The 14,177-nt window shown below is 40.1% G+C and overlaps 1 protein-coding gene across 5 annotated transcripts in view; it reads right to left on the reverse strand.

Annotated features, from left to right (window-relative positions):
- Positions 1-14,177, reverse strand: part of pkp4 (plakophilin 4) — a 231,376-nt gene that overhangs the window by 179,012 nt on the left and 38,187 nt on the right. For all 5 annotated transcript variants that reach the window (XM_060827224.1, XM_060827225.1, XM_060827226.1 and 2 more), the window contains one exon: positions 13,134-13,269. In XM_060827224.1, coding sequence (XP_060683207.1) covers positions 13,134-13,184 — 51 coding nt within the window. In that variant the 5' untranslated portion in view covers positions 13,185-13,269. The remainder of the gene's footprint in view (positions 1-13,133; positions 13,270-14,177) is intronic.

Here is a 14,177-nt window from a genome sequence, read left to right on the forward strand (position 1 = left end):
TAATGCTGAAGTTCCAGCACATCTTTGAATTTCGATACAAAATTAATCTTGCAATGTGATATCAACTGGGCTTGATACTGTATGGAATACAGCTTCAATATATATAGTGTTAAGTTTATGCACTCGATTCTTGTAGCTGATGTGAACATTTCAAGAACATACATAAATATGATGAAGGCAGTGAACAGATTCCTAGTGGGTTTCTCAAACCATTCACATGTAATAGGCTGGAATGAAACTCTGAAAATCGGGCATTTAGCATAAAGCTCCCTATTCTACAAAGATTTACTACCAATCTCAGATTGTTAGCGAACATATTCATATCCTGAAGTACTGCTGGGAAATGACATTAGTCAGAGACTGAACTGCAGATTACCACTCAACAGATGTAGCATAGCTAGCTAATGCAGGGGGAACTTTCTTCCATGTCCTGAATTCAAAATTTATCCCAGCACCTGAGCAATTTTCCCCCATATTCCCCAAATAATTTGCCAATTAATGCTGAATATGTTCTATAAATGAATGTATGTGTACGATCTCATTACTGGTCTTATTTTTAATAAGTCTTTGATAGCATACAATGCCCAACAGTATGGTTTTCTACAGATTTCAAAACATAGGATACCATAAAGTGTTTTGTTGTTATCCAAAATAATTTCAGAAATCTTGCTACTGCCTGATTAACTATTCACTTTCAAACACGACCAGATATTCTGTGTATAGAAGATAAATCCTGGCTTCAAGAAAAAAAATCATTTATGTTGATTATATTGTGAAAGCAACTTTGGGAGATGGAAAACCAACACTTGTAACAAATTCACATTGCGATGAATTCACACTCAAATGAAAGAATACACAAAACATTTAAAGTCCGCATCACAACTATTGTGCCAATATTTGTACTAATCCCCAGTTTGGATCATTGATAGTTTACTCTTAGAAGTTTTACCTGGTAATTGCTTTGGCCAGTGATGACAATTACTGGCCCTCAACGCCCTATCCTCTTCGGTCCTCTACTTTGCTCTTTATGCTAATATCCATTGTTTCTCATTTTCTTGCTATGGACTTATTCAAAAAAGATCGGTTCCAAATAGAGTCGCCTTGTACACAGCGCAACGATAATAGCCTCAACTCTTCCTGGCTGTTCCCGGTTTTAAAAAAATCATAACACCAGGTTATAGTCCAACAGGTTTAATTGGAAACACTAGCCTTTGGAGCTCATGTGCTTCCAATTAAACCTGTTTGACTATAACCTGGTGTTGAGAGATTTTCAACAATGCACACCCCAGTCCAAGGAGAAAGTGAGGACTGCAGATGTTGGGGATCAGAGCTTTGACACCCCAGTCCAACACCAGCATCTCCAACTCATGGCTGTTCCCTGGAATGGTTTATCACCACTACTAAGTCCAACTGGCAAACCAAGTCTAATGAGGTTAGCCATTTGCTGCTACATTCTTCTTTCAAAAGAAATGAACTTTCTGGAGACCAAGAACGATCCTTGGCTTCTCAGCTCCATTAAAATCCTGTTTTTGTCTCTCCAATTTTAACTATTCAGTGTGAGAGGCAATGTTCTCATTACAGACAGAGACCATACATATTCAACTGCTTCTAATAACTTGGTTATCAAAACAAGCCTCCCTACCAAGTCACCAATCAATTCCCCTCCAAACATACAAGTCTACGTCAAGGCCACAGCTCTGCCCAAGCACATCCCATCTACCAAGCCAAAATGCTACTCTCAACGGTGTTTCTACTAAACTGGTAAGCAACAAACTTTCTTCATAACCCAAATAGTATAAAATGGTTCTTTTCTCAGATACTGGCATCACCCTTGTGACCATGCAAGATAGCAGCAATTTCCATTTGTTTTGAAAGCTCAAACTCAATGCATAACCATTTTACAGACATGGGTCCATCTCTTACTCAATTTTTCCTACAGTACAAAAACATTCCAAAAATATCAAATTATATTCTTCCTTACTGAGCAGAGGACGACCGTTACACCCCTAACCACTCCATTCTCCCAACATCTTTCATCTCCTGTTACATGCAACAACCCTCACTTAGCTTCCTCTACTCTAATTTTAGCTACAAAATCTCCAGCATGTGTTTTTCGCCATTCCCATCCTTAATCTTTACCGCTTCATCCACATTGTTTTTGGTGACATGATTCATAGATGGGGCTCAGCTTCCACAAATACACTAAACTCCATCACTGACCCATCTCCATTACTTGACACCCTGTCTTAAACTAGCCATAATTTCCTCAAAACACTATTACAAATGATAAATTTTCAGAACATGCTTTAAAAAGGGCATTAGAGTCATACACAATGGAAATCAATCCTTCAGCCCAATTTGTCCCTATTAACCAAGCTTCCAAAACTAAACTAGTCCCATTTGTCTCTACTTGGCCCATATCCCTCTAAATCGTTCCTATCCATCTATCTATCCAAATGTCTTTTAAAGGTTCCAAGTGTACTTGCCTCTACCACTTCCTCTGGCAGCTGATTCCATACGCCCATCAACCACTAAGAAAAAGTTGCTCCTTAGAATCCCTTGAAATCCTTCTGCTGTCACCTTAAACCTAAGTCCTCTAATTTTGGACTCATTGAGGAAAAGCCTTTGCTATTTACCTTATCTATGCCCCTCAAGAGTTTAATTAATCTCTTGAAAGTCACCCCTCAACTTCCTACACTCCAGGGGAAAAGTCCCAGCCTATCCAACCTCGCCTTGTAACTTCAACGCTTCAGTTTCAGTACACCGTTGCAAGATGACCAGAATTGTACACAGTACATCATGCACCCCTAGGTCTCCGTTTGACAACAATGGCCCTACCGTGGGCAGCACTGCTGCCTCAGCGCCGGAGACCCGGGTTCAGTTCCCGCCTCAGGCGACTAACTGTGGAGTTTGCACATTCTCCCAGTGTGTGCATGGGTTTCCTCCCACAGTCCAAAGATGCGCTGGTCGGGTGAATTGGCCATGCTAAAATTGCCCGTAGTGTAAGATTAAGAGGTAAATGTAGGGGTATGGGTGGGTTGCGCTTCGGCGGGTCGGTGTGGACTAAGTAATGTAATCTAATCTAATCATTAACAGTTAAGTTCTGCTTCGGTTTGTCATGCCAAAATGCAAGACCTTTGAATTCAATGCAGATAAATACAACTGCCATTTCTTGGTCCAATCAATAGAGATCCTGTTTGCACAACCTTCTTCACTGCCCAATACAATTTTGGTTCCATCCGCGAACTTCCTAACCATGCCTCCTATAAACAATTTGGATAGGAATAATGAAACCAGCACAATCCTTGAAGCACACCACTGGTTTCGCTCTGCAAAACCACTTTTTACCACCACTGAGTACTGTCAAGCCAAATTTTGTATCCAATTGGTTATCTCTCCATGGATCCAATGTGATCTACTCCTACAAACCAGTTTACCATGCAGAACCTTGTCAAGGCATTGCTAAAGTCCATGTAGATGAAGGCACAGCAATAGACATTGTCTGTCTTCTTAGTGTCTTTTTCAAAAAACACACAAATCGTGTTAGCAAAACACAATTTCCCATGTACAAAACCATGCTGACCACCTCCATTAGCCCTTGCCTTTCAAAAGGCATGTAGATCCTATCACTCAGAATACCTTCCAACAATTTAACCCATCACTGATGTCATCTTCACTCGTCTGTAGTTTCCTGGCTTTTCCTTGCAGCATTTAACTAACGGGATAACATTAGCCACCTTCCAGTCTTCCAGCACCTCACCTGTGGCTATCAAGGTTATAATTATTTCTGCTAAGAACTCTGAAATTTCTTTCCTAACTTCACACAATGCCCACACTTGATGTGGGACTTATTTACCTTTATGCATTCAGACCTCCAGCAGCCCCCTTTTGTAAGGTGGGCTCTTTTTAAGACAATTTATTTTCTTGAGTTCCTTAACTTCCATATCTTTCTCCACAGTAAATATTGATGCAAAATATTAATTTAGGATCTCACCAAACGTCTGTGGCTCCACACAGACCTCATTGATTACAATTTTAAAAATCCATACATTGGGACTTTGTGAAAAGTCATTTCAAGATGGAGGTCATACTGGCCATGTCTGTTACAGTGGACTATTTCAAATGCTACTGAACTACAATACCTCCATCAAATTACAAAAGGAAGTCTTTTAGAATGTATTTGTCTCTGGGCAATGAAAGATGCCCTTTTAAGTTGCAAAACAGTGTTTTGTGCCTCAACAGGGAACCAAAATGATAACAATGGTTTTTGAAAATCTAATTGCCTCAACTAAAAATACAATGAAGTCTTGTCCCAAAATCTGAACTAATCATCCTTCACAGCTGGAAAGATGACGCAGTCAGGAACAAATACTCTTATACAAAAGGCTGCAACTTTGAGAAATCATCCTCAAGAGATATTAGACCAAGGGGACAAAAGGTATACAAAATACTGCTCCATTGGAAATCAGGCAGAAGAAATCAAAATCACAGAACTGATGAATATAGGACTCTTTCCTTCCCAAATTTGCTGTTCTTAGGAAGCTTTGAGGAAAAGCACCACCTATTCAACCACAGAATTCATTGCAGCTGCTGAATTTGACTTTTTGCATTAATCTTTTCACATTAACAAGTATTCAAGTAATGGGTCCAAACTGGACAAGAAAGTCCCAATGTGTCGTTAACACAAATATCCTGGTTTTATCAGTAACTGGAGTGTTGGCTCTGCAATTCCACCTTGTTGTCTCTGTAGATCTCTCCGTAATAACTTGCAACAAACAGACCTGTAACTTATTTAAACGAAAGCTTGAGTGCTTGTCTACTCCAATTGCATCATTATAAATAAAATGGAGGCTACACAAGCTATATTAAATTATGGTTTGGTGAACACTTAGTGGACACAGCTGGTGCTCATGACAACTGGGTAAAACAAAATCAGAGATCAAATATTTCGGATCTTATTTTTTCCAATCACAGTACTGACACCCATCAACTACCTTTCATCCCTACCTGAGACCACATATTTCTGAAAGCTTCCTGTTTATTCGATACTTCAAAACCATTGTATGATCAGTTTCTGGCCAACACTCAGCTGGATGGGAATATTCTGCCCCATCTATGTGCTGCCTTTCAGTAGCACATTCCAAATGAACAGTGCTAGTTTTCCCACATACACAAGAAATATACAACTCCACATTACCACCATTACTCCCTATTGCTAAATCAAAAAACCATCCTGAATGAGAAGAAATTTCCTCCTGATGACAGACAGACCATTGTTTTCCATCACAGTTCCAAACTATTCCCTAGTGACATATTCTATCCTTCTCCTGGCAATAGTCTGCGACAAAGCCAGTCTGTTTGCAACTGTGGAGTCATATGCAATTCTGAAATAAACTGCCAAACTCATTCATGCCATCACTAAAGACAAACATCACAACTTCACCAGGCTCAGCTTATCTTCTGAAACCTGTGTTACCTCTAGATTTGATCACTCCAATTCACTCCTTCATATCTCATTTATCTTCCAAACTGGAGGTCATGAAAGCTGTTCTAAGTCTTAACTTCCAAAGATTTTACAGACCAGATGGAAGCCATTGGCCCTTCTGTCTGTGCTAGTTAAAGATCTGATTATACTAATTCAGCAAGTTTTGAGAAGATGTACAATTCAGATGCAGGTTTGCTCATTGAGCTGGAAGGTTTGTTTTCAGACATTTCGTCACCATACTAGGTAACGTCACCTGGAGGCTCACTGATGAGATATTAATTCAATTTACCATCTTTTGGACTATAGCCCTGAAGCTATGGCAAAGTAGGTGAATGCCTACAATACAGCTCTGTTACAGGAAATTGACTCAACTATCTCTTCATGCACCAATTTACATTCTCCCTTAAGTTTCCAAATGAGAAAAGAAAATCACCCCAACTTTCCTTACTTTAAATCTGTACTCCAGTGGCTGATCCCTCGAATTAATGGAAAAACGTTCTTTACCTATCCTATTCCTCAATCTTATACTCTTGAGGTCTGCTCTCAATCTTCACAATAACCCCAGCCTCCCCAATCCTTCCTCCACTGGGTTGGAGGTCTGGGCTAACTCAAATTTCCTCTGCAAGCTTCAGCGCAATCACATCATTACTATCACTTGGTGACCAAACCTGTACGGTATTCCAGTTGTGCCGTAACTAGATTAGGAGTTCTAGCATAACCTCATTGCTTTTGTATTCTATGCCTCTGCTGAGCCTCTCTCATCATCTTATCTCTTGCCCTGCTATGTTAAAGGATCTGCAGATGTGCACACCACGATCCTTCAGATCTTCAGTACTTCTGTCAAAAGCATTTGTTCCCCTTAATCAACACACAAGGGCTCATTACTTTAAAAAGTAAAAAAGGTAGGAGGTTGAGGGGATTTGATGAAGTGTTTTTACACCCAGAGGGTGGTGGGGAGCAGTAATGCACTGACTGGAAAGGTAGTTGTGGCAGGTAACCTCAATCTTCAAAATGTATTTGGATGAATACTTGAAGTACCACAACACAAAGCTTAGTGGCCCAGTGTGGGAAAGTGAACTAAAATATAGGAAGCGATTTTTTGGCAGTACAGACTATCTAGACTGAAGGGCCTCTTCTGTGCTGTATGATTCTACGATTCCAGGCAGTTATTAATGCAATATCTTGCCTTGTTGGCCCACCAGAAATATATTACCTCACCTTTCCAGGATGAATTTTAAAATACAATATAGCACAGTTACAGATCCTCCAAGCCTGCACCAATTCATCTTCCTGATTTACACCCACTACTTAGTGTCCCTTCACGGTATGTATCCCTCTGTTTACCTCAGATTTGTGTCCATCAAGATATGCCTTAAAAACACTGGTCTGCTTCTACCACTGGCATTCCAGGCAGCCACTACCCTATGTAAAATGTTTTTCCCCCTACACTTCACCCCTAAACTCTTCCTACATCCTCAACCTTAAGCCTGTGCCCTCTTGTAATTGATCGCTCCACCTTGGGATAAAGAATTTGACTATCCACCCTATTTAAGCCTCTCTCAATTTTGTAGACGTCTATCAAGTCATCCTTCAACCTCAGTCTTTCCAACAAAAAGAGTTTGTCCAGCCTCTGCTCAGAACCAAAATCCTCCAAGCCAGGCAATATCTTGGTAAACCTTCTCTGCACCCTCTCCGAAGCATTCACGTCCCCTCTGGGGGTGTGGCAACCAGAATTGCACACCACATTCCTTAAGTTTTTCATAGCTGTCATACAACTTGTCACCTTTTTTGCCTGTCATTTCTCTGCCAAAATCTGCAACCTATTTCCAACTGTCTCCTTTCATTATCCTCACTATTTGCAACTTTACCAATTTTGGCATCATCCACAAACTTACTAATCAGGCCAAACTACATTTTCTTCCAGATTATTTATATATATATTACAAAAGGTCCCAGCACTGCTCCCGGCAGTACACCATGAGTTACCAATTTCCATTCAAAAAAGTACCCTTCCACCACTACTCCACCTTCAAGCCAGTTTTGTATCCACCTGGCCAGCTCACCCCAAATCCCATGAGACTATCTTCTGTACAAGCCTGCCATTAAGTACCTTTTCAAATGCCTTAAAGTTCACGTAGAGAACATCCACTGCCCTTTCCTCAAATCACTGTCATCTCAATAAAATTGGAGACATGACCTTCTGAGCACAAACCCATGCCACCTATCACTAATAAGTTCATTAAATTACAAAATACAAATAAACCCAGTTTCAGTATCTTCTCCAACAGCTCTCCCACCACTGACATTAGGCTCACCAGCCTGCAATTATCTGAATTATGTGTTTCCCTTCTTAAACAAAGGAACAACACTGACCATTCTCCAATCCTCTGGATCTTTGCCTGAAGCAAAAAAGAGGATGCACAGGTATCTGTTAAGGTCCCAGCTATTTCCTCCCTTTACTCCCACCATACCCTAGGATAGATCCTGTCTGGCTCTGGGAACTTGTCTACCTTCTATGTATTTCAAGACACCCAAAATTTCCTCCTCCATTGTGTTTACCTGTCCAAGAGTATTTACATACCTTTCGCTAGCCTCAACATCCTTCTTTTTAAAAAATATCAATGTGAAGGGTGCAGCAAAGATCTCACTGATTTCACACAACCTCCCTCTTTCATCCTTCAGTGGGCCTACTCTTTCCCTGGTACATGTATAAAATGCCTTGGTATTCTCCAAATCTGACGGCCAAGGACATTTCACAGCCCCTTTTAGCTTTCCTAACTCCCCATTTGAATCTCTTTCTACTTTCGATATTTCTCAAGGACTTAATCTGTTTTTAGTTACCTAGACCTTATGTAGACTTCCTTTTTTGACTAAGCTGATAATTTCCCATCATCCATGGTTCATAAATGCTGCCATTTCTGTCCTGCACACTGATCACCTGCTCCTTAAAATACTCCCATGTCAGATGCAGATTAACCCTCAAAACCCTCAAGCTACATTCTCTAATTCTTGTTTAATTTGGTTATGGTTGACCTTCCTCCAATTTAACACCTTCAATCAAGGTCCATCATTGTCCTTCTCTAAAAGTATCCAAAAATTTACAGAACTTTGGTCACTATTCCCAAAATGCTCTCCCATTGAATATTTGATCACCTAGACAGGTTCATTTTCATTTCCAGGTCCACTGTGACCCCCTTTCTCATTAGAATATACACTTCCTGTTTCAAAACACCCTCCTGGACTCACCTAAAACTGCTCCCATCCAAAGCCCCAGCACAAAAGTATATGTGCGTGCATGCAGCAGAGTTAAAATCACCTACTGCAAAGCCCTATTTCCACATCTTTCCAGAAACTGACTACATATCTCATCCTCTATTTCCTGCTAGTAGTTGGGAGGTCTCTATTTCAGTCCCAGCATTGTGACTGCACCCTTCCTATTCCTGAGTTCTATCCATAATGCTTAACTGCAAGATCCCTCTAGGATATTTTCTCTCAAAATAGCTGTGATATGTTTCTTAGCCAGTAATGCAACTCACCCACTATTTTTGCTTCCTTTTCCATATCATCTAAAGCATCATTATAGAATGTTAAGCTGCCAATCCTGTCCCTTTCAACCACATCTCCGTGATAGCAACTTCTTAATTATGTGCATTAATCCAGGTTCTAAATTCATCCATCTTACCTATTATACTTTTTGCATTGAAGCAAATACAGTCAAAGCTTATTTCTGCTGAGCTCAACAACTTCTCCCTGACTGCTCTTCTGCTAGCTATATTTGCCTTAGACTCGAGCTCTTCCATCTCTATACTTACTGAACTGCTGCTCAGATTCCCAATACCCCACCACACTAAAGCCCCGAGTGTCACTATCAAACCTTTGTCAGGATATTGGTGCCCCTCCAGTTTAGGTGCAACCCATCCTTCTGGTACAGGTCCCACCTTCCCTGGAAGACACCCCAATGATCCATACATCGGAAGCCCTCTCCTCTACACCAGCTCTTCAGCCAATTATTACACCAGAGGTGTAATACTTTATTCCCTGAAGTGTCATTGCAGGACCTTGTCACTCTGTCTATATTGGCACAAATGATGTAAGTAGGTAATGACTGTGTACCTTCCCACTTCAGGATGCACTGTACCCGCTCAAGGACATCCATGACCCTGACACAACGAAGATAACAGACTATCCTGCCACTGCATTGTCTCACCGACCAGTCCATTGACATCATCCTGCAGTTTATAAATAGCCTCTTAAGTTATACCTAATATATTTAAGCTCAAATCAAATCATGTACATCATGAACAGTAAAGGCCTCAATACAGAACCATACCTAATGCTACTTGTCTTGAATCTGCCCTGAGGGACCTTATCAAAAGCCTGGCTAAAATCCAAGCAGACCACAATGGATTCATTGCCCTCAACACTCCTGGTTATCTTCAGAAACTAGCAGAGTAACAGATAAGTGCTGGGGGTGGGGGTGGGGGGGGGGGGGGTCACGATTATTTACTACATATAAAAATGACAAGTGGTGAGGGTGACAATGAGTCTACTGGAAGGATATAGACAGGTTAGGGAATGGGCAGAGACTTTACAGATGGAATATACTGTGTACACAGTAGAAAGAATAGAAGAGTAAACATTGGGGAATAACTGCAGAAAGAAATGGAGTCCTTGTGCTTGAATCACAAAACGTAGCATCCAAAGTTCTTCTGGCAACGGGGAAAGCAAATGGTCTGTTGGCTTTTACTCAAAAGAATCAAGTATAAATGGAGAGGGGGCTTTGCCAATACTATACAAGGTACTATAGCCAGATCACAACAAAAATAGTAAACAATTTTAACCTCCTTGTTGAAAGAAAGATTCACTGTACAGCCTCCAATGCCAGTGTAAGTTTATTTGCTTGATTCTGGGTATGGAGAGTGAGCGTAAGCAATAAAGGAGGAATTTTTAAAAATTTGTTTACGGGAAGAGGGCAGTCAAGAGTCAACCACGTTGCTTTATGTTTGGAGTCATATGTAAGCCACACCAGGTAGAGATGGCATCTTCCTTCTCTGAAAGGTCATTAGTGAACCAGATGGGGTTTTCAATTATCTACAATGGATTCATGATCATGAGACTCAAATCCAGTTTTGCATTCAATTCAAATTCCATAGTCTGCCATGGCTCAATTCAAACTTGGGTCCACAGAACATTTGGGTCCCTGGATTAACAGTTCAAGAAGATTCACTAGGCCACTGCCTCCCTTTTTTCCTGGATTAGAATCTAAAAGCCATTCAGCCCACCAAATCTGCACCAACTTTCTAAAGAGCATCCCTCCCAGATCCCTGACGCTGAGGAAGCAGTGCTAACCAATGAGCCACCATGATACCCAAAGGCTGAAGAATCTGCAAAATGTCTTACCACAGAAATGTGTTGAGACTGGGTCATCAAATACATTCAAGGTGGAGATGAAAATTTTCATTAAAAAGGATCATAGGGAAAAAGGCAGGGAAGTGGAATGAGGATTATATCAGATCATGACCTCATTAGTTGGCAGAGCAGACTTGTTCAGATAAAATGCCTACTTTTACTTCTAGATCTCATAGTTGCACCTTAATATAAATGAGCCCCAAGCTTTGGAATGTCTATTCTCCAGCCTCTTTCCTCCACCAAGATATTCCTTAAAGACAGCTTCCTTGGCCAACTGTAAAATACAAAAAAAATCACAGTCTGCAGATGCTCCAAAAGCTCGTGGTTCCAAATAAACCTGTTGGACTATAACATGGTGTTGTATGATTTTTAACTTTGTACACCTCAGTCCAACACTCCAAATCGAAACAAAAAAATACAAATTGCTGGCAAATTCAGATCTGGCAGCACCTGTGGGAGGAAGACAGTAACTGTTTTGAATCCAATCGCTCTTCTTCAGAAGAAAGTGTTTGATCATCTGACCCAATATCAGACACATCATGCTAGTTTTAAATTTATTGTGAAGCACCTTAAGACATTGTTATGACAAAAAAAAAGGGTACTATTTATTGTTTTTTTTCATGTTGATATCCTAACTTCTATAATGCTCATGTCCTAATGCTGCAGCCAAATCTATTGGCAAGTTTGGCCTGTCCACCATCTCTTACTTTTGATGCAGCGGCTCAGATTCCCAAAGTTTGCAACTTTCATAATTAGGTTAAAGTGTCCCACAGTTCTGCCCATCAATTAAATCTAATTTCTTGCTGTCCTATAACTCTACCGTTCCCACATATAAAACTTTTCAATTCTGGCATGCATCCGCCAATCCATTTTCCATTGGTTAAGGTGACCTTAACCAATCAATGGGTCACTCCTCACATTTCCATTTTTGTTTGGAAAATATTTTTAGGTTGATTACCCTGAAATTTTTGTTTTTGGTATTTTGTTAATTTTAAAAAGTAAAATACAGGTCTTCCACATTAAGTCCAAACACTAAATCTGTTAATTTAGTTATCCCTGAAGAATGTGGTTAGTTGTCTCCAAAACAGCCAAAGAAACATTTGTGCAAATACTTACCCAATCCTTTAAAAAAATGTAGCTGTTCTTCAAGTACCAAGTAAAATTCCGTACTTGAAATAGTATTGAACTAACATACCTACACTACTGTTCGTGGCAAGTTAGGTCACTGAAGCAGTTACCTGGCTGCTACAACTGTCTCAGTCTTCAGATGGAGAAAGGCAGGAGGATAAATTTTCCACCCGCTGGTAGCTCTCCATTCGTCACTGGTAGACTAGGAAATTGACTAGTTTCTAATAAATTAAGCCAGCTGTTGCTCAGTAGACAAGCTCAAGGGAATTACTTTCCAAAACTGCTGACAGCCACTGAAAAATAATACAGCATAAAACTATTTCAAATAAAATGTGCAAGGAAGGAAAAGTAATGCAGAAACATTTCTTACACTCAGAAAATGTAATTTAATGTAACTAAAAATGAAAAGCACAAATACTGATTAGAAGATGCCATTAAGATCAACATCTAAAGTAAATAACAGTTTGAAAGATTAGGTACAATTCTGCTTCCGGCTCGACTTACATGCTGCACTTCTCAGCTCGTACGGTCAGGTATTTTGTCCGAGACACATTTCATTGCATAGAATATGAATGCTTCACATCAATGAATCTCACCTAATAATTTAAAAGTCTGTCAATTTCACAACTGTTTCTTTGGAGCCCCATTAAGCCTTGTATTTTCTGACACTAACATTAATTCATGAATATCTTTAAAAGGCAACAGCTTTTATAGTAATTCCATTTATAACATCTACAAATGTTATAGATGTTTAGCTCCTGAACACATTCATTCAGTAAATCCATTCTAAAAATATAACTGGCTTCACTGCATTTCTCTAGTAAACTTCACAAGTGAAAAGAGCTAGGAATAAGAACAAAAATAAATTTAAACAGGATGCATCTTGCTATTCAGTCCTTTTACCTAATACAAATCTGGACATAATGAGATACTGCATAGTAACATATTCATGTGGCTATATCTGTAGTTTTAAATGATTTCCAACTAAGCTAAGATTTAAAAAATACAGTTCAATTGAGTTGTCTATTAAAGTATATTATCCAGAATAATATACAAGGACGACAAATCAGCCTATAACATCTATAATTAAGCAAAATTATAACTTCTGTACCTGTTCTTTGACTGAAGCCAAAATGGTAGTTGCTGTGGTCTCAGACTCCATGGCTGGATCAGTGGGAGGTTTTCCCACAAGGGCAGTAGCCCCTATTCCCTCAACAGGAATGTGTCATCAGGAGCTGACATGTTACCTAAATGTAGCAAAGAAAGGTCATTTGAAAGTGTCTTAGTTACCATTATTTTCCTTGAAATAATCCATAAAAACAGTAGACACAAGGCGGCATTCAACTCATCTTCTTTAATGCCTATTCTCTAGCATTTATCCTGAAACATTATCCTTAATTCTTCCACATATCTAAATAATATTGTCAACAGCCAATAGAGGTAGCCAACTTGCAGAAACCAAAGAACTGAAGATGTTGAAAACAGCTGAAAGCATCAATGGAAAGATTAGGGTAGTTAACACTTAACACAAAATCACTCAACATTGGTTAGGCCACTGTTGGAATATTGCATGCAATTCTGGTCTCCTGCCTATCGGAAAGATGTTGTGAAACTTGAAAGGGTTCAGAAAAGATATACAAGGATGTTATCAGGGTTGGAGGATCTGAGCTACAGGGAGAGGCTGAACAGGCTGGGGCTGTTTTCCCTGGAGCTTCGGAGGCTGAGGGGTGACCTTATAGAGGTTTACAAAATCATGAGGGGCATGGATAGGATAAATAGACAAAGTATTTTCGCAGGGGTCAAGGAGTCCAGAACTAGAGGGCATAGGTGTAGGGTGAGATGGGAAAGATATAAAAGGGACCCAAGGGGCAACTTTTTCACACAGGGTGGTACGTGTATGGAATGAGCTTCCAGAGGATGTGCTGGAGGCTGGTACAATTGCAACATTTAAGAGGCATTTGGATGGGTATATGAATAGGAAGGTTTGGAGGGATATGGGCTAGGTGCTGGCAGGTGGGACTAGATTGGGTTGGGATGTCTGGTCAGCGTGGACGGGTTGGACCGAAGGGTCTGTTTCCATGCTGTACATCTCTATGACTATTCTGTATAAAAGTTTACACAACCGAAAGCAAGTGACAGGAAGCGCTCATTATCC

The sequence above is a fragment of the Hemiscyllium ocellatum genome, chromosome 7, assembly GCF_020745735.1.
Source record: "Hemiscyllium ocellatum isolate sHemOce1 chromosome 7, sHemOce1.pat.X.cur, whole genome shotgun sequence".
In the NCBI taxonomy this organism is placed as follows: domain Eukaryota; kingdom Metazoa; phylum Chordata; class Chondrichthyes; order Orectolobiformes; family Hemiscylliidae; genus Hemiscyllium; species Hemiscyllium ocellatum.